The sequence below is a fragment of the Hemicordylus capensis genome, chromosome 2 (assembly GCF_027244095.1).
Source record: "Hemicordylus capensis ecotype Gifberg chromosome 2, rHemCap1.1.pri, whole genome shotgun sequence".
NCBI classification, from domain to species: domain Eukaryota; kingdom Metazoa; phylum Chordata; class Lepidosauria; order Squamata; family Cordylidae; genus Hemicordylus; species Hemicordylus capensis.
This window is the reverse complement of record NC_069658.1, coordinates 42,777,124-42,798,839: the sequence shown is the minus strand read 5'-3', so window position 1 is coordinate 42,798,839 and position 21,716 is coordinate 42,777,124. Positions and strand designations below refer to the sequence as shown.

Sequence of the window (21,716 nt, the reverse complement as noted above, 5' to 3'; positions counted from 1 at the left end):
TACAGAAGAGGGCAACCAAGATGATCAGGGGCCTAGAGCACCTTTCTTACGAGGCAAGACTACAACACCTGGGGCTTTTTAGTTTAGAAAAAAGACGACTGCGGGGAGACATGATAGAGGTCTATAAAATCATGCATGGCGTGGAGAGAGAGAGAGAGATTCTTTTCCCTCTCACACAACACTAGAACCAGGGGTCACTCCATGAAATTGATTGCCAGGAGGTCTAGGACCAACAAACGGAAGTACTTTTTCACACAACGCGTGATCCACTTGTGGAACTCTCTGCCACAGGATGTGGTGACGGCCAACAACCTGGATGGCTTTAAGAGGGGTTTGGATGACTTCATGGAGGAGATGTCTATCAATGGCTACTAGTCAGAGGGTTGTGGGCCATCTCCAGCCTCAAGGGTATGCCTCTGAGTACCAGTTGCAGGGGAGTAATGGCAGGAGAGAGGGCACGCCCTCAACTCCTGCCTGTGGCTTCCAGCGGCATCTGGTGGGCCACTGTGCGAAACAGGATGCTGGACTAGATGGGCCTTGAGCCTGATCCAGCAGGGCTGTTCTTATGTTCTTATGTTATGTTGCTCCAAGACAGTAATTGACTGGGATGCATTTCTGTGCTGCCATGTATTTGCTAAGGCTGTGGTGTTGTCACAACTCTACTGAACTTATAGGACACAACACGATGTAAAAGCTGCATCCATGCTGCCAGCTTCAAAGCTAGCGTTCACATGGCTGTGGAGCTGGCAATATGGTGTTGGCTTTAGGCAACTATGGTTCCTGTGGCCTCAGCAAGATCCTATGAAAGTAAAGTCTCCAAGGATAGTCTGACATCTTGAAAGGGAGATGTTAAAAGTTACTGCTTGTTCTGTGGTTACAAGGAAAATTTAGCTTGTGTCGTTCAAAAGTTGAAGCGATTTGTTGTCATGAAAAGGGAAGGTATGCTGCAAAGATTATGAAAGGTTTAATGGTCTAGGGAAGGGAAATCTTACCTGCAACCTAATGGATTATCCAACCTATATGGCACTGAATTCAATGGCAGTTTGGCACATTTTCAGATACAAATATATTTGGGATTGCTTTGTAATAATGTTTGCATTTGAAAAGCCTAGGTCGGGGTGGGCAAACCTGGCCCTCCAGCTGTTATTGAACTGCAACTGCCATCATCCCGTTGTAGTTCAACCACAGCTGGAAGGCCAGGCTCGCCCACTGCTGGCCTAGGTGGATGGACACACAAGGAAAAAACAGAACCTAAATTACTGAGATCAGCAAGGGATTATTCTTCCTGTCAACTTAACTAGTAAATGAAGAGGTTGCTTTTAAAGTGTGTTATATTTCATTGACCTAGACTATTTGAACTCTATATTTACTAAATATACTACTAACCTAGAAGCATCTATGGTGATCTTTTAAATGTACTGCGTATGAAGTTATCGCAGGCAGATTTTTAGTGCTTAACTTCATACATTGCAATCTGATTGGTGATCAGGTGAGACAGAGCAAAGAAAAGCTTGGTTCAAGCAAGGTTGTATTTCCTGTAGAAAGAATAAGTAATTATCACTATTTGATACAATGCCATTTGTCACGCCACAGACTGAGTTTCCCCTTTCCCCCCCAGCACCTCTGTATAGAGGGGAGATTCTTCATTCGCCCTTAGTCATCTCCTCCAGACATATTATCTTACTTATACTTTATTACAGTCATAGACCAGAATACAAGCAATTATACTATCTACAAAATAAGCAAGGTAGTCAATAACAGAAATAACAATACTAGAATACTAAAACAATTACTTCTAAAATACTACTTTTAAGATTCCAGGACTAATAAATTAAAGTGTGCCTTCAAGCTGATTTCGACTCCTGGAGCCCACAGAGCCCTGTGGACTAATACAGTCATAGTAATGGAGGAGCTACCAGAGTGTAGCGAGCCCTTGTGGCTAAGAAACAAAATTTTGCTACTTGATACTTAACATTGGAGTCTTTATCAGCTAAAAGATATGTGACACACAATTCATCTGGATAGCCTGGAAATTTTTTTAATAAGGGCTGAATCAGCCTTAACTGAGAATCTGAGTAGAATATGCATGAGCAGTTGTCTCAGCCTCATCACAGCCACATGGACATAATCGCTGGGAAACTGGAATTTTATGGTACCTGCCCCCTAGGGATGTGCACAAATGGCTCTAGCAGATGTGAGTGGGGACCAGGTCCTTTTAAAAGCAGATAAGTAGGAGCTTAACTGCTCTTCTGCTGCCCCACTACTTTTCCGGGCACGGCACTCACTGTTCAAAAGGCTTCAGTGCTGCTCCCAGCAGCCTGTAGCCGTACTCTGCCTTTTGTACGTGCAGCACCTGGAAAAATGGTGGGGCAGCAGAGGAGTAGGTAAGGTCCCTGCTTACCTGCTTTTAAAAGGACACGATCCCCACCCTGCTGAATCGGTTCGGATGCAGGCACCCAAACTGGTTTGGTGCTTCCCTAAGGAGGTGCCGAACCAGTTTGGGCACATCCCTACTACCCTCTAAAAATGCCAAGGGTGAGTGAGGATAGGTAAGCTGCTGGTAGAGATCTTGAGGACTTTCTGAGAGGTCAATATAAACTTGAAGTTCAGCTTAAATTGTTCTTGAACTCTATATCTCAGACTCATTGTTTAATAATAGCCTTATCCAATCTTGAGTATAATAAATGCTCAGGTGAGAGGCCATACAAAAGCAGCCTGCATATAATATTCTTCCACCAATTTGACCAGTAATTATTGGATGGTATTAAGGAAATCAGCCCAGCTGGAGTTAGAGTTCTCCATTGCCATGTCGTTAGTATAACTAGACAGGCTTTAGCTTCAATTCTAAACAGCCCAGCCTCCTATCTGCATTAGGAACACATCTAAGAATCAAGAATAGAGATCTTAACAATCCAGATTGCACTTTTTCAAGAGGCCCAAAGTTGGACTAAGGGCCTAGTTGCACTCCATATAGAAATTGTGCTGTTGATTTTGCCATAAATAATTTAATGGCAGCTGGAAGAAAATTCTCTCCCTGAGTTTGATGAAATCTTAATATGGCCGTAGCACTTCTTTGGGTCAGGAAAGAGACTTATTTAGCTTGGGCAGTCCTCCTTCTAAAAGCCTGGAAAACAACTATAATATTGTTTTAAAAATTTTAAATTGTTGTGTTTTAAATTTCTTGTTTGTGTTTCTAACTAATGTTTTATTTTCTGTTTTTATTTTGTTGTAAACCGCCCAGAGATGTTTTAAAAATAAGGTATAAAAATATGTTAAACAAACAAACTCCCAAATATTTGAAATAGTTAACTTGCTCTATGTCATGGTTATCAATATGCAATTTTTGGATTTTAGGACTGTTAGAGAAAACCATGACCTTTTGGTTTTTTTATGATTAATAACAAACTGCTCCTCCTTACAATGCTGAGCAAGAGCCTTAAGAGCTCTCCTAAAGCCAATCTGGGTCTGAGTCAAAATAACAGCATCATCAGCATAAAGCAGAATAGGGAGCTTCTGGTCTGCTAGTTTTGGCTTATAGAAATCATATATAATGAATTTATATATATATTAAACAAGGAAGGAGCCAGTATAATACAACCTTGACCCCCTTAAAAGTCATAATTGGATTAGAGAGTTGGCCAGCATGGTTATATCTTACACTGTCTAGTATTATCATAGTTTATGTATAAGCAGCTGCAAGCATTTGTCAATAGTTGAATTAAGTTTAGTCCATAAAGAAACTCTTGAAATTGAGTCTGAAGTCCACAAATGCAGCAAACAACGAAGAGTTGGAAATCCACATATATTTATCTGCTAAATTTTGTAAGCCCAGGCAATGATCTATTGTAGATCTTTTGGCCCTGAAGCCCGCTCGCTTCCTTGAGTACATTCTCTTGATCAAACTAGTCACAGAGCTTCCAACACAAATGTCTCTCATATAATCACAAAAGACTTGTGATCCTGCTAATTAAAGACCTATTTCTTTTGTCTTTTTTGAAAATAGGGACAAGTATGGCCACACCCCAGTCATTTGGGATGTGTGCTGTGTTGTCTATATATGTAAACAATGATGCTAGTACAGGAGCCTATCAGTCTACATTGGCCTTTATTCACTCTGTGGGAATGAAGTAATTACCAGGAACTTTACCTCATTTTAACTGGTCTATTAACTGCTTAGTCTCAATAACCGATACCGGCGGCCAGTGTTGTATATGATCAGCAGCTAGATTTTAGGGAGAAGTGGTAGTACAAGCATCTCTGTATAATGCAAATAAGACTCCCATGCCCCTACTGATATACAGCAAGGCAACCGGGACAGACCAGAGTCTGGATAACCCACAGTGATTTGCCAAAAAGAGGAAGAATTATTAGTTTGGACTGCTTTGATCATAAGCAGCCAGGTTAAAGCTATAGCAGTCCTTTTCTCCCTTCTTGAGAGCTTTATAATTTCTTTTAATTTCCATAATGTTTTGACTAGAACTGGGTATAAATTCAGTTTTATGAGGTTTGTTTGTTTGTTTGTTTGTTTATTAGATTTATATACCGCCCTTCCGATACGGCTCAGGGTGGTTCACAACATGATAAAAACAATTAAAAACAAATTAACAATTAAAATCAAACTATTAAAACACAATAAAACCAATAAAACAGCTAAAAGCCCTGAAAATCAGGGCAACAATTTAAAACAGTTTAAAACAATTAATCATTTAAAACTCTGGAAGGCCAGACCAGATAAGTACGTTTTAAGGGCTCTCTTGAAGGACAACAATGATCTCAGATTACGAATTTCTGCTGGGAGTGCATTCCATAGCCCAGGAGCAGCTACAGAGAAGGCCCGCCTCTGCGTCGCCACCAGACAAACTGGTGGCAACTGGAGACGGACCTCCTCAGATGACCTTAACATGCGGTGGGGATCATGTAAAAGAAGGCGCTCTCTTAGATAACTCGGACCTAAGCCGTTCAGGGCTTTAAAGGTAATAACCAGCACTTTGTATTTTGCCTGGAAACATATCGGCAGCCAGTGTAGCTGTTTCAAAACAGGCATAATATGGTCTCTCCGGGTTGCCCCAGAGACCAATCTGGCTGCCGCATTCTGAACTTACTGAAGTTTCCGGACTACATACAAAGGCAGCCCCACGTAGAGCGCATTGCAGTAGTCAAGCCGGGAGGTTACCAGCTGATGCACCACTGTTTTGAGGTCATCCTCTCTGAGGAATGGATGCAGCTGTCGAATCAGCCAAAGCTGATAGAAAGCACTCCTGGCCATGGCCTCCACCTGAGATACCAGGGTGAGGCTTGGGTCCAGGAGTACTCTCAAGCTGTGCACCTGCTCCTTCTGGGGGAGTGTAACCCCATCCAGAACAGGGAAATCTAACTCATCCCTCAGATTCTGAGCCACCAAAATGAGCACCTCCATCTTGCTTGGATTCAGCTTCAATTTGTTCCCCCTCATCCAGCCCATTACTGCCTGTAGGCAGGCATTTAGAGAATGAGTGCCATTTCCTGGGGATGAAAAGGAGAAGTAGATTTGGGTGTCATCAGCATACTGATAACACCCAGCACCAAATCTCCTGATGACCTCAACCAGTGGTTTCATGTAGATATTAAAAAGCATTGGTGACAGAATGGAGCCCTGGGGGACTCCATATAACAGCTACCGTTTTGAGGAGCAACTGTCACCAAGCTCCACCATCTGGAATCTACCTGAGAGATAGGAGCGGAACCACTGCAAAGCAGTGCCCCCTATCCCCAACTCCCCCAGGCGATCCAGAAGGATACCATGGTCGATGGTATCGAACGCCGCCGAGAGATCCAGAAGAACCAGCAGAGTCACACTCCCTCTGTTGATTCCCCGGTAAAGGTCATCTGTCAGGACGACCAAGGCTGTCTCAACTCCATAGCCAGCCCTAAAGCCAGTTTGAAATGGGTCTAGATAATCAGTTTCTTCCAAGACTGCCTGGAGCTGGTTGGCCACTACTTTGCCCAACCAAAGTGAGATTGGAGATTGGCCTGTAACTGTCCATCACTAAGGGATCCAGAGAAGGCTTCTTTAGGAGTGGTCTAATCAATCCCTCCTTCAAACAAGGGGGCACCCTACCCTCCCTCAGTGATGCGTTTATGATACTAACTAGGCCATCTCCAACAATCTCCCTGCTAGATAGAAGCAGCCAAGTTGGGCAAGGATCTAGAGAACAGGTGGTAGGCCTCACAGCCCCAAGCAGCTTGTCCACATCCTCAGGATTCACAGATTGAAACTGATCCAATCTAATACTGCAAGAGAGATTGCTGGACACCTCCTCCATAGACCCTGCAAAAACAGTGGAGTCCAAGTCGGCCCGAATACAGGAGATCTTGTTTGCAAAAAACCCGTTAAAGGCATCACAGCAGAACGACCCCAGGGACTGATTTGAAGTAGAAGGAGCAGAAATCAAACTCCTCACAACCCGGGATAGCTCTGCTGAGCGTGAACCTGCAGCCGCAATGCGCGCAGACCAAAAGCTCTTTTTTGCCGCACGCACCGTGACTGCATAACTCTTCAAATGGGTCACATGCTGTATCTTTGCAGATTCGAACTGAGTTCTCCACTTGCGCTCTAGTCGCCTACCCAACCACTTCAGCCCCCGCAACTCCTCAGTATACCAAGGGGCCATTTTTGCAGCAGGTTGGAAGGGACGCTTAGGAGCAATCATGTCTACTGCCCTGATGAGTTCCCTGTTCCAGGTTCCCACCAGGGCATCAACAGAATCACCAGCCGCACCAACGTCAAAATCCTCCAAGGCCTTTTGAAATCCCACTGGGTCCAGCAGCCTTTTCGGACAGACCATCCTAATAGGTCCACCACCCCTGCAGGGGTGGATTGCGACTGTGAGACCAACCTTAACCAGGTAGTGGTCTGTCCATGACAATGGGGAAACCATTGGATCCCCCACCCACAGAACACCCCCCTGATCCGAACAAAAGACCAAATTGAGTGTGGCCGGCAACGTGAGTTGGTTCAGAAACTAATTGGGATAGGCCCATAGTTGTCATGGCCGCTATGAACTCCTGAGCCGCACCAGACAAGCCAGTCCCAAAGTGGATATTGAAGTCCCCCAGCATTAAAAGTCTAGGAGACTCCAACACCAACTCCGTGACTAGCTCCATCAGCTCAGTTAGGGAGTCAGTTGGGCAGCGGGGTGGACGGTACACCAACAGAATCCCCAAACTATCCCTAGTTCCCAGCCGCAAAAATACGCACTCGATATAAGTCAGCTGTCTCACAGGGGCCCTGGTAAGGGAAATGGTATTCTTATGGATCACAGCCACTCCACCCCCCCCCTCCCACATCCTCTAGCCTGCTCCACGACAGAGTAACCTGGTGGGAGAAGCTGAGCCCACACAGGACCACTCGCCTCCCCCAACCAGGTCTCAGTTATACATGCCAGGTCAGCTCCCTCATCCATGATCAAATCATGGACAATTTCGGTCTTATTCTGAACTGACCTGGCATTACAGAGGAGCAAGGCCAGACTCTGTGGGTTGTTGGGGCTGCTGCCTGAGGCCTGAGAGTTGACAGCGCAGTTGGAAGTGGAAACACTCACTAAGTTACTAATTTCCCTTCCCCTGTAACGGCCAGCTGCTCTGCCTGCGTCAATTCTTCTATTCCCCACCACAACAGTAATAGCTGACCCAGAAATGCTGGGCGCACTCCCAGCACGATCCCCCTCAAGAGAGCCCAAACACATATTTGATAAAGGCCTGGCACAACCCAGCCCAGCCCCAAAGGACGGCCCCCTTTGGCAGCCCGATGACTACGCCTTTGGCGAGCCTCCCTGCGCTTTCTTGGCAGCCACACAGTTGTGGTCAAATAATTTTTTAGAGGAATAATCATGCCAAGCCAGCTAGGAAGTTGTCTTAACAACAAACACTTGGAACTTCTGAATGAGCACTTCATATAATTCCATTACACTTTTGGCTGGGGGAGTTGGTTCTGTACACCTCTCTAAGATAGCTATGCATAGGGAATTAATATCAACAGAATTGCACCTTTCATTCTTTCATTCATTTGATTTCTATACTGCCCTCCCAAAAATGGCTCAGGGCAGTTTACACAGAGAAATAATAAATAAATAAGATGGATCCCTGTTCCCAAAGGGCTCACAATCTAAAAAGAAACACAAGATAGACACCAGCAACAGTCACTGGAGGTACTGTGAAGGGGGTGGATAGGGCCAGTTACTTTTCCCCTGCTAAATAAAGAGAATTGATTAGTTAAACATAAGCATTGGGAATAGGAAAAAAAACCAATTTGTAGGATTCACAGGCACACTAGAAACAAAAGAAAAACAACCTAATATACAGGTGAAACTTGAAAAATTAGAATATTGTGCAAAAGTTCATTAATTTCAGTAATGCAAATTAAAAGGTGAAACTGATATATGAGATAGACGCATTACATGCAAAGCGAGATAAGTCAAGCCTTAATTTGTTATAATTGTGATGATCATGGCGTACAGCTCATGAGAACCCCAAATCCACAATCCCAGAAAATTAGAATATTACATGAAACCAATAAAAGAAGGATTGTAAAAAGAACAATATCGGACCTCTGAAAAGTATAAGCATGCAGATGTATTCAGTACTTGGTTTGGGCCCCTTTTGCAGCAATTACTGCCTCAATGCGGCGTGGCATGGATGCTATCAGCCTGTGGCACTGATGAGGTGTTATGGAAGACCAGGATGCTTTAATAGCGGCCTTCAGCTCTTCTGCATTGTTTGGTCTCATGTCTCTCATCCTTCTCTTGGCAATGCCCCATAGATTCTCTATGGGGTTCAGGTCAGGCGAGTTTGCTGGCCAATCAAGCACAGTAATCCCATGGTCATTGAACCAGGTTTTGGTACTTTTGGCAGTGTGGGCAGGTGCCAAGTCCTGCTGGAAAATGAAGTCAGCATCCCCATACAGCTCGTCTGCGGAAGGAAGCATGAAGTGCTCCAAAATCTCCTGATAGACGGCTACGTTGACCCTGGACTTAATGAAGCACAGTGGACCAACACCAGCAGATGACATGGCTCCCCAAATCAACACAGACTGTGGAAACTTCACACTGGACTTCAAGCATCTTGCATTGTGTGCCTCTCCATTCTTCCTCCAGACTCTGGGTCCTTGGTTTCCAAATGAGATGCAAAAGTTGCTCTCATCAGAAAAGAGGACTTTGGACCACTGAGCAACAGACCAATTCTTTTTTTCTGGAGCCCAGGTAAGATGCTTCTGACGTTGTTTGTTGTTCAGGAGCGGCTTGACAAGAGGAATACGACATTTGAAGCCCATGTCCAGGATCCGTCTGTGTGTGGTGGCTCTTGATGCACTAACTCCAGCCTCAGTCCACTCCTTGTGAAAGTCCCCAACACTTTTGAATGGCCTTTTCCTGACAATCCTCTCCAGGCTGCGGTCATCCCTGCTGCTTGTGCACCTTTTTCTTCCACACTTTCCCCTTCCACATAACTTTCTATTGATGTGCTTTGATACAGCACTTTGGGAACATCCAACTTCTTTTGCAATTACCTTTTGAGGCTTTCCCTCCTTATGGAGGGTGTCAATGATGGTTTTCTGCACAACTGTCAAGTCAGCAGTCTTTCCCATGATTGTGATTCCTAATGAACCAGACTGAGAGACCATTTAAAGGCTCAGGAACCCTTTGCAGGTGTTATGGATTGATTAGCTGATTGGAGTGGGACACCTGGAGCCTAGACTGTTGAACCTTTTCACAATAATCTAATTTTCTGGGATTGTGGATTTGGGGTTCTCATGAGCTGTACGCCATGATCATCACAATTATAACAAATTAAGGCTTGACTTATCTCGCTTTGCATGTAATGCGTCTATCTCATAGATCAGTTTCACCTTTTAATTTGCATTACTGAAATTAATGAACTTTTGCACGATATTCTAATTTTTCGAGTTTCATCTGTAATGACTATCTAAGAACTTTTCCTACCACTGTTTTTCTTATAAGGTAGTTCTTCCTTGTATCTAGGTGGCAGTCACCTTAAGTGGCGCAGCAGGGAAATGCTTGACTAACAAGCAGAAGGTCACCTATTCGAATCCCTGCTGGTACTATATCGGGCAGCAGCGATATAGAAAGATGCTGAAAGGCATCATTTCATATTGGAGGCAATGGTAAACCCCTCCTGTATTTTACCAAAGAAAACCACAGGGCTCTGTGGGCGCCAGGAGTCGGCACCAACTCGATGGCACAACTTTAGCTTTAGTTCTTCCTTAAAGTGCTACTTATACTGCAGTCTTCTCTTCAGCTTTCTCAATCCAGGCATCCCACTGAGGACCTGGGGGAGAAAGTGTGACTCCAGCCTTTTCTGGCTGCCCTCTCTTCAGCTTCTAACAGACTGAACTACAAAACAGAAACTAGCTCCAAACTTAACTGAGCTATTGATCCCCCTCCCAAAAAGAGAGGGGGGGGGAAACCCTTTTTGACTGGTCTCAGGCTGGGCCTGGCTACCAATCCACAGGGCTCCTGTGGATTTCCAGTCCTGTTAATCCCTAGCTACCCACTACAGCTGGTAATCTTTTTGAATTTATCTGCAAAGCTGAGATATACATGGAGGTACAGAGCAAAAAACAACACACACACAATCGCTGTATATGTGTATATATAGAGCTACTTATGGAGACTACTTCATGCATTTGATGAAGTGAATATCACCCTTATGCCACAATATATTTGTTAGTCTTTAAGATGCCGCAGAACCTTTTGCTGTCTTACATAGCTATGCTTCTGGAGTGTTGGTCTGGTTTCTTCACTGGGATAGCTCTTCTTGGTTTCTGTTGCTGAAAGTAAAGTATGTATTCTAGCTGTGATATCCTTAAGCATTCAAAGAGGAATGTTTGTCTAACAAGTGATGGGTATGCTGTAATCAATGGGCTCAGTATTCACTCCAGAATTGCCCACACAAAGCTGTCTTTGTTACTGAGCTGCATGCTCCTTGCTATTCAAGCTCGATGCCCCCCAGGAGAGGCTGTCAAATGCTGTAGGGTTTTGAATTTTAGAATGTGGTTTTAGGCCCATGCATTAGATATATCGACAAGATCCTATACTTCCTCACATGTGGCCTATGGCAGAAGTAAATATTTGTGCGACTAACCTGAGAATGAATACTGAATGGCTACTGCATTTTCTGAAATAAATGTTTTTAGGCTTAATCAAAGCTGAGTCTGACGCTTGTTTTGAAGACTGTACTGATATCCATCTGTGAAAACATGATATGAAAAGATGGAAAATCCAACTCAACAAAGCTGTCTTAGCCTCTAGAGTATGAGTGAGTGAGTGGCAGACACAGACTTTAAAGCCTATAGTATTGGAAGATCCTTCTTGCAATTTTCAATGAGCTAATACTAATTGAGTAGAACCAACATACAGTCATTCCTTGCTAACCACGGTTTTACCAACCACGGCTTTGAGTGTATGTGAATGGAAAATTGTGACAGTTCTTGCCAACTGCGACCTGAGTATCCGTGTTTAGCAAGGATTTTTAGTTATTTTGGAGGGTTTTCAGATATTTTGGGGGGTTCAGAGGTTCAATTTGCTCATTTTTCTTGGTGACCCTTGCTAATCCTTTTTGAACTTGCTGTCCCTTGCCAATTTAAAATGCCTTTGAGTGATTGGGGTTTTTTTTCTTAAAAAAATGTCCAGAGGTTTAATCATTCATTCTTCATGACTTAGTGATATTACAGGATTTTTTGTGATTTTTAGCAGTTGTTTTGTATCCTCCCTCCTTATTTTAGGTCTTTTTGTGGTCGTGATTCCCATAACCCCCTATTTTCCATAAACTTCAATGCCTCACCAACTGCGAATTTGCCAATAGCGAGGTTTTGCCAGAACGGAACCCTAGTGGTTGGCGAGGGATGACTGTATTAACAGGAATTAAGGTTAAAAATGAATAGCACAATCTATCCAAAGGTCAGAATTCTTAAACTTCATTGATCTCCCCCCGCCCCGCCCCCATTGAAATGAATTAGCCCTAAAAGTTCTTCTCTGGCTGGATGATGTACGAAAGAGGTAAAATTGTGCTATGTGCTGTCAATGAGTCTTATTGAGAAGTCCATTTTATTTATTAAAAGCGTATTAATAAGTTTAGTGTCATATGACTTCAAGGTGAAGTTTGACAAATCTGAGTTAGATATATACATATACATACATATATATAATTGAAATAAATATTAGGACTCTATTAGGATTCATATAATGAGCCGGGTCTCACAATCAGTGAGACCCGGTTTGGGAACACTGGGCGGCCGGATTGGCCGCCCACATGATTGCTGGCTCCATGATGGAGTTGGCAGGGGCTGCGGAGTTCGAGGGCCACGTGGCCCACGGAAGCACCAGTATACCCTGCACAAGCATGCAGGGCATACTGGGGAGACCCCCGAGCCGGGAGGCTGCTTTTCAGCCTCCCACTGGGGGTCTATTCGTGAATAAACACAGCACGGAGCCGCGCCAGGGCTACTCACGATTTTAAAAAAAGCCTGGGTTTGCGGAGCGCTCGCTCCACAAAACTGGTTTAAGGGGCAGGCTACTTGAGCGGGTTACCCGCTCAAGAACCACCGGGTTCGCAGCCAAGCCCGGTGGTTCTCACGGTTGTACAAAATCGGACTAGCAGAGGCTAGCCCGATTTTTCTACAATTGTGTGAATAGCCCCAGTATGTTTAGTTTGGATACACTGAGTTTGTACTGAATAGATATCACTTGTTTTTAGTTAATAGAATAGAAGATGTTCTTGGATATCTAAAAATACCATGATTTGCATGTTATCAGTGATAAAATGAATATTCTCCTCAGGCTCAGCTTCTTCTTTTGAAATTTAATTGTTCAGTTCACCAAATATTTAAATCCAGTATTGTGCAAGCAAATTGCAAGCACTAGAGTTTATAAGAGTATATCTTTTTTTAGTGTTTGTTGCCTACCAAGCCTTTGGGAATGATTCAGCTCAGATAGTTTTGAAAAATTGAGGAGAGATAGAACACAAATATATAAATAGCTGACACAGGTGAAACAAATGTTTGATTAAAAACTGTTTCTCTTTAAGTTAATATAGTATGAGGAAATGCTGAACCTGTATGTAACCAAAAGGACTGGCCTGTCCAGAGTTGTACAAGCAATAGTCTGCGCCATGGGCTTCTTTGCGCCCTGTGCCCTCCAAAAAGATTATCCTAAGGATCAGGAGGCCACCAGAAAGGTCTGGGTGCTTCAGGCAGATAAGGGGTTTTGCTGAAAATTGAGCAGAGGCCTCTTACATGGGTGGAGCTTATTTCATGTACTTGGGTGCTATGCAAAGCATTCTCTAAAATCCAGATTTTATATCGTATCCACCTACCTGGTTATGCACTAATGCAATACAGTACATTAAATTTTTTAAAAATGTGTTTCCATTGTAATAACTGTATTAAATATAAAGACCTTTTGTATATTTAGAGTACAAATTACTGGAGAGTTTTTTTTGTATAAGGATTCAAGTAAAGAATGGAATCAGTTTCTTATTCAAGTTCCTCAATGTTTCCTAAACATTCATTGGGAGGAAAGGAAATGCTGTCTGATCATCTTGAACAGAGGACTTGTAAGATTTGGGTAACAGCCATAATGATAGCATTGGCTCACTTTAGTACTGTGTCTTGGATGTTCCCTTATTTCAGACAGAACGTCTGGTAATTTCAGTCTTTTTGCAAAAACAGGAGACTCTGGTGTCTGGGGCTTGAAAAAGAACTTTGCTTTGTTGGAACTTCTGGAGCGGCTGCAAAATGGACTTGGTGGCCAATGTGGGGCCACTGAAGAAGCTATTGGCCTCTCAGGAGAGGTAGTAATAACAGTGTCTTAATTATAAGTATCACCCCCAGTGAAGTGTCTACTAGTCTAATGTTGTAGGTATACTTCAATTTAAGACTGCCTTTTTCAGTTATCTAAAATATTGGATTTAATCCAAATGTTTCATTGTCATAGCTAGTGGCGGGGTAGTCTATGTTATTACCTCAGTATGACATAGAGCCAAATTACATCCAGTGTGCCCTCTAACATGGCTTCCCAGATGTTGTTCACTACAATGCCCAGCATCCCCAGCTGCAATGGCCTTTGGCTGGGGATTATGGGAGTTGTAGTCAACATCTGGGAATTCCTGTTAAAGGGAACACTGATTACATCCAGAGTAATGCTTGAGCAGCAGTGCATTTTTCTTGCCCCTTCTACTCACTTGATCCCCCTGAAAAACCATTCTTGAGAGTTGGGGGATCCTCAGCAATCCAATGGGATGCTGTGAGAATGGCTGGAGGAAGGAGGAATCCTTGGAAACCAGGTGAAGGCACCTTCCATGAGCAAAGCTCCATTAGTGGAAGGTATCTCTGCCCTGTTTCTGGGGATTTCTGTCTTCCCTTGTAGCTAGCCATGCTGTTGTCAAGGGTACCCCAACAGAACAGCTTCTCAGGAGGATGCAGTGAGGAGGAGAGGACAGGGAAGATGGTTTGCACTTGAACTATTGTGTGAGAGTCTCTCTGGATGCCTCCGCATTCGTATGTTCACAAATATCAGATGATACCAGGGATGTAGTAGCAAATTCAGGAGTGCAGGCGCTCTCCATGAACCCTCATAGCCACACCTACCCTGACAACCATACCCCATGGCCACACCCCTCACTTAGAGACAGTAATTTGTGGGGGTTGGGTACAATAAGACAAAGATCATGTAGACTCTAGGGAATGTACTAGAATGAATGCCCACTGACAGTCCCAGTTCAGTCCCTGGCAGCATCTCCAGGAAGGGCTGGGAAAGATTTTTGCCTAAACCAAGGAGAGCTTCTGCCAGTAAACAAAACTGAGCCAGATGGACCAAGGGTCTGACTCAGTAAATGGCAAACCTGCTGAGACCCTGGAGGGAAGAGTACCGGGACTGCGTCCCTGCAGCACTACACCACTGAAGAATACAGTTCAGGAAGGCCTGTATTACTTCAAACTGCAGAAGTGTGTGATCATTTGAATTCTCTCTTCCATAAGATAATGACCCCATACAAGAAACAAATGTACACATTAAGGAGAAGACTGAGTTAGAACTGACATTCCAGCTTTCCATAGGCAAGGGGTTTCTGACATAAGGATATAATCCTTCTTCACCTGCGTTTTGCAGTAGAACAATTCAGGAAGGCTGGTAGCACTTTATATTTCTTACCATGCAGCTTAATTCTAAAACAAAGACTATCTGATTCTTGGAGTCTGTGTGCTAGAGTCGTACAGCAGGTACAATTTTGCACTTTTTACAATAGGCACCCATGATATTTAATTCAGTTTTTGCTCACCACAGCTGTTGATAGGGCTGAGAGAGACTCCTGCCTACAATCTTGGAGAAGCCACTGCCAGTCTGTATAGACAATACTGAGCTAGATGGACCAGTGGTCTGACTCGGTAGAAGGTAGCTTCCTGTGTTCCTAAAAATTGGGATGGGGCGGGATTCTGATTTTTTAGGAACTGTAAGCTTTTGCAACCATTACCAAAATCAGTTTGGATTTATTGCTCAAAATATTTCTAGAAGAATATCAATACTATATGGAATATAAAATGGGCTGGTAAAATCTTTGTTTAAAATAAATTAAATATATTGATTGATAAAGCTGCTAGTCCTTCCTCATTAGATTGGCATCCTACTTTACTATACAAATTGAAATACTAATGTGCTCCTTTGTCTCTTTGTTAGTGCATCATTCGCTGTGATGAAGATGAAACTCATCTTGCCTCCGTGTACTGCACTGTTTGTGCCACTCACCTGTGTGCAGAGTGTTCTCAACTTACTCATTCTACGAAGACACTAGCGAAACATAGACGTGTTCCCCTTGCGGATAAACCTCATGAGAAGACCATGTGCTCTCAGCACCAGGTGCATGCCATTGAATTTGTGTGCCTGGAAGAAGGTTGTCAAGCCAGTCCTCTTATGTGTTGTGTCTGCAAAGAATACGGAAAGCATCAGGGTCATAAAGTAGGTTCTCTGTTTTGTATTCTCTAGTTATAATGGTGTTAATACATGGCTAAGTGAAAAGAGAAATATGTTTATTTATCCCTTGTTTTTAGTAATAATTGGACCATATTTTGTTCCCTTTCCTGCTCTTTAGACTACTGCTTTAATAATGCAATTGGTGCAGGATTCACCAGAATATTGCCTATCTCTGAAACAGTTTTCCTCCAGTCAACAGGATAAAACTATTAACCATTAATGTGTTCATAGTTTGGTCTGTGATAACATCTGACTGTTGTGCTTTTACCTGAGGAGTAACATGTCTTGACATACTTGTTCCAGTCCTCTGTCAAAATCTATAATTCCTCTTAATTTATCATAATATGGTTTCTTAATGTTTCAAAAGTTACTCTTTCCTACTTCATAATATGCATGGGCAGAGAGGTATAATGGGAAGAACTTCAGAAAAGGATGTTCAAACTTACTTTTGATGCTTCCTTCGTAGCACAGTGTTTTGGAACCAGAAGCAAACCAGATCCGTGCTTCAATTTTAGACATGGCACACTGTATAAGAACTTTCACAGAAGAAATCTCGGATTATTCTCGGAAACTGGTTGGAATCGTTCAGCACATAGAAGGAGGAGAGCAGATAATTGAAGATGGGGTTGGAATGGCACATACAGAACATGTAAGCAATTTTGCATTTCCCCCAGCCTACATATTCTTTTCTTCTAGCTACAAATGTCCTTTTCCTCTTCTTTTTAAAGTAGTATTATGCCACATCATCCAGTATTGACAAGGATTGCAAAAGCTTTTTCAAGGGCACCTACCATAAATAAATTGGTATCGGAAGGGGCAAAGGCCTTCCTGCAAGAGCCAAGAAGTTGGCTTTGTTTACTCATCGATGGTCATATGTATCTTGCAAAACTGTTTGGTAGGAGAAACCAGTTGCGAGGAGCATTAAGAAGAAGCAAAGATAATTTGATTTTACTGGAATTGTAGAGATGCTAGCTTAAAATTGATTAAGTGCCGTCAAGTCGGTGTCGACTCTTAGTGACCACATAGACAGATTCTCTTCAGGATGATCTGTCTTCAACCTGGCCTTTAAGGTCTCTAATTGGTGCAGTCATTGTTGTTGTAATCGAGTCCATCCACCTTGTTGCTGCTGGTCATCCTCTTCTTCTCTTTCCTTCAACTTTCCTCAGCATTATGGGCTTATCAAGGGAGCTGAGTTTTCACATAATGTGTCTGAAGTATGTGTGATAATTTGAGCCTGGTCATTTGTGCCTTGAGTGAAAATTTTGGATTGACTTGTTTTGTTTTTCCTGGCTGTCCATGGTATCCTCAAAAGTCTTCTCCAGCACCAAAGTTCAAAAGCATCAATGCTTTTTCTATCTTGCTTCTTCAAAGTCCAGCTTTCGCATCCATAGAGTGTCATGGGAAAAACCATGGTCCGAACGATTCTAATCTTTGTAGGTGTAGACATGTCACGGCATCTAAATATCCTTTCCAAGGCCTTCATTGTAACCCTACCAAGTTCTAGTCTGCGGCGTATTTCTTGACTGCTGGATCCTTTTCTGTTGATGGTTGATCCTAAAAGGTAGAAGCTATCCACCACTTCAGTGTCTTTCAGTGTCGATTCTGAGGCTGGTTGCTGTACCTGTTGTCATTAGTTTAGTCTTGTTTACATCTAATTGTAGTCCTAGTTTTTCACTGTGCTGCTTGACTTTCATTACTAGAGCTTGCAGATCATCCGCATTCTCAGCTATCAGAGTGGTGTCATCAGCATTGCACAGGTTATTGATGTTTCCTCCTCCAACTTTAAAACCATGCTCATCTTTTTCCAATCCAGCTTATCTCAGTATATGTTCAGCATATAAATTGAATAAAGAAGGAGAAAGTATACAGCCTTGTCTTACTCCTTTGCCAATCTGGAACCAGTCTGTTTCATCATGTTCGGTCTAGACTGTGGCTTCCTTTCCTGTGTATAGATTTCTCATGAGAACAATGAGGTGTTCTGGGATGCCCATTTTCTGAAGGATATTCCACAACTTGATGTGGTCGCAATCGAAGGCTTTTCTGTAGTCAATAAAGCACATATTGTCTTCTTTCTCGTATTCTTTGGCTTTCCCAATTATCTAGCATGCATCAGCAATGATGTCTCTTGTTCCTCAGCCTTTTCTGAAACCACCTTGAACATCTGGCATTTCCCTTTCCATGTAGTGTTCTAATCTGCATTGGATGATCCTGAGCATTATTTTGCTAGCATGTGAAATTAAGGATATTATGCGATGGTTTGCACAATCTGTTAAGTCTCCTTTCTTTCGTATGGGTGTATAGACTGACCTCTTCCAATCTGTTGGCCACTGTGGGGTTCTCCAAATTTGCTGGAATAGTTTGGTTAGAGCCTTGACTGATTCTTCTTCTGTTGCCTGCCATTTTTCTGTAGCTATCCCATCGATTACTGTAGCCTTCCGACTTGGTAATGACCAGAGTGCTGATCTAACTTCATCTTCTCGTACTAGAGGTTCTTGCAAGTAGGGAATATCTTCTAGAGTATCTTGGATGTTGACGTCCCTGCTGTACAGATTTTCAGTATACTCCTCCCATCTCTGTTTGATTATCTCTGAATCAGTTACTATCTGTCCTTTGGCATCCCTTAACATACCAATTCGAGGTTGGAGCCTCCCTCTGAACTTTTCCTTGTTTTTCCGTGATTTCTATCCTCGAGGTCTTTACAGATGTCATTGTAGTATTGCTCCTTGTTTCTTCGTCCTGGAATTCCCTATTAAGTTCCATCTTGAGGTCTTTATCTTTCTTGACTTTGGCTTCTCTCCTCTTCTTGGCAATTGCCACCATCTGTTCTGACATCCATTTTGCTTTCTTCTGTTTCTTGGTCTTTGCCAGTCTCTTTTCACATTTATCCTTAACAACTTCTTTGATTTCATTCCACAGTTCCTCTGGTTCCCTATCAATGAGGTTCAGAACTTCAAAGTGGTTCCTGATGTTCTCCTTGAAAATGGTGGGAACATTCTCAGGATCATATCGTGGAAGCTGGATAACTTTGTTTTTCCGCTTTAGCTTGATTTGGAACTTGAGCAGTTTGTGATGGGTTCCACAGTCGGCCCCTGGCCATGTCTTTGCTGTAACAACTGAGCTTTTCCACCTCGTTGCACCAGTAATGTAATCAATTTTATTTCTGTGAACTCCATCTGGTAATGTCCATGTGTATAGGCACCACTTTGATTGTTTGAAGAATGTGTTAACAATGAAGAGATCATTGGATTGGCAGAAACTAATAAGTCATTCTGTTTCATTTCTGTTTCCTAGGCCATATAGGCCGATTGTGTTTTCCTCCTTACCTTTTTCAACTTTGGCATTCCAGTCTCCAACCACCAGCATCACATCTTGCTTGCATGTTCTGTCAATTTCAGACTGAAGTAGAGCATAAAACTCATCAACTTCCTCTTCCTCATCAGTTGTTGGGCCATAGACTTGAAGAACTGTCATGTTAAAGGGTTGTCAACAAAATCTAATTGATATTAGTCGCATTGTTCCCAAGTACTGTCGTTGGTATATCCTTCCTATGGAAAGCAACACCGTTCCTCCTTTGGTTTTCATGTCCTGAGTAGTAAATGGTATGATTTTCTGATTGAAAGTGTCCCATTCCAGTCCATTTTAATTCACTGATGCCCAAGATGTCAATCTGTAGTTGATTCATTTCATCTTTCACTTTGTCGAGTTTTCCCGTATTCATGCTTCTTACGCTCCACATTCCTAGTGTAATTCTGTCTTTGCAGCTTCAGATTTTCTTTTCCCACACGGCAACATCAGCAGCTAGATGTCCAAAAGTCTTTAGTTTAACCGCGTCATAAACACTATCAGTACTCAGAGATCCTCAGCTCTTCCTCAGTAGCATGTTGAGTACCATCCGACCTGAGCGGCCCATCATCTGGCACTACATCGACAATCATTCCATTTTGTCTATCCATGTGGTTTTCCTGGTAAAATGCAGGAGTGGTTTACCATTGCCTTCTCGCACGCAGTATGAAATGATGCCTTTGTCGTCGTCACTGAAGTGATCGTCTGCCTCCAGCACCTTCCTATATCGTTGTTGCCCAATATAGGTGCCTTCTTGCTTTAGCTGGGCAGCTGGGATGAATGACCTTTGTGCTTTGGGTGACCCTACTGGGAGTATACCTCCTGGCATACTTTGCTCATTCCTCCCAGGAACACCCCACTACCATGATGAGGCAGCATAGCAGGACTTGAGGTGGGGGAGCTTAAAATTAGGCCTCAGCATATTCTGTGAGATCTTTGACTTCACCCTTTGAGCAGCAGACTCCCAGGCCATGTCCTAAACTGCTTTGCAGTTTCAAGGGTGGCAGAATGGCAAGCAAGCATTTGAGAAACACAAGCCCAAAGTTCCTTTGGGCACGTGAAACTAACTTGCAGTTCTTTTGATCCAAAATCTCGAATATAAGGATTTGGTACTAATTCTTGCCATGTTGCTTTCAGCAGTCTCCATATGAAATTATATTTCTAGCTGATTAAATAGGATACCAACATCTATATTTTCCAGGCATGGCAATGTTGCCTGCATAAGACTTGATGTGGAAACATCTATAAATCAGATAGTTCTCAGTTTTCAGCTTTTTATTACCGTAATAACTTCTTAAATTGGAAACTTTTTTAAAATTGTAATTTTAAATGTGGTTAGCCTGGTCTTTTAACTTGTTCAATTTTATTAGTCATATTTTATATTGTATCTATTGTATTAATGTTGTGAGCCGCCCCAAGCAATAGTGTACTGGAGGGGTGGGATATAAATATTTTAAGTAATAGTAGTCTCAGACAACTTGCTTCTCTTGCTAGGTGATTAAGATACTTTGAATGAAGATAGGGACCAGGCAGTGCCTAATGGATGTGTTACGTTCTGTTGTTGTAACTTCTGTCCAACACACAATTCTGTCCCACGTGCATTTTTTGACTGTGCAGCTTGGTCTATAATTCTTCTAGTTGGCTTCGAATATTCACTTTCTAAAGCAATGTATTGATAGGTTTTTGTTCAGTCTTTTGTTGGTGGCAGAGTAGAGGTGGGGGGTGGGGAGGAAAGACCCGGAGCTGAAAGAGGTTAGTGCCCCTGTGGAGAGAGAAATCTTTCCTGTTGCTGTCCATTCTGTAGCTTACCATAGGAGAAATAGTCACTAGTGGTGCATGATCCAATACTTCACAAAATTATAACCGCTAGTACCCGGTTCTGGGGAGCTCGATGTCGACAGAGTGCCCAACATTGATCGAGTGCCCGACATCGAAGGGAAGTCCGGGGAAGCGCCCAGCCGGGGCGTCGGCAGGCGGAGAGCCTCATCATACAGAGCCGCCCGGAGACGTAATGCCCTATTTTGCCTCATTTGTTTCAAGAACGAACAGCAAACCTTACAAGTCGCTGTATTATGTTCTTCCCCCAGGCACATTAAACAAGCATCGTGATGATCCGTCGACGGTAGTTTGGCTCGGCATTTAATACACCGTTTGAAGGTTTTTTTCACCTCCATACTTGCCAAATCAGATGGTTGTAAGAATAAGCAATGTCCGAGTTCCGTTCCGCATCACAACAAGAAGGCAAACGATCTTTCTCCAAGTTTGTCCGTTTAGAATTAAACAATGCCAAGTTCCATTCCAAGGTCAAGCCAATAAAACAAGTAATCTAGCAACCAAGTAGTCCGTTTAGAAGAATGC

General features: G+C 42.9%; 1 protein-coding gene across 2 annotated transcripts in view; it reads left to right on the top strand.

Annotated features, from left to right (window-relative positions):
• TRIM23 (tripartite motif containing 23) overlaps nucleotides 1–21,716 on the top strand; it is a 48,475-nt gene that overhangs the window by 7,571 nt on the left and 19,188 nt on the right. Inside the window, exons 3-5 of one of the 2 annotated variants that reach the window (XM_053300813.1) lie at nucleotides 13,721–13,842; nucleotides 15,723–16,001; nucleotides 16,483–16,665. In XM_053300813.1, the coding sequence (XP_053156788.1) occupies nucleotides 13,721–13,842; nucleotides 15,723–16,001; nucleotides 16,483–16,665 (584 nt within the window). The remainder of the gene's footprint in view (nucleotides 1–13,720; nucleotides 13,843–15,722; nucleotides 16,002–16,482; nucleotides 16,666–21,716) is intronic. The other variant, XM_053300814.1, reaches the window with a different exon arrangement.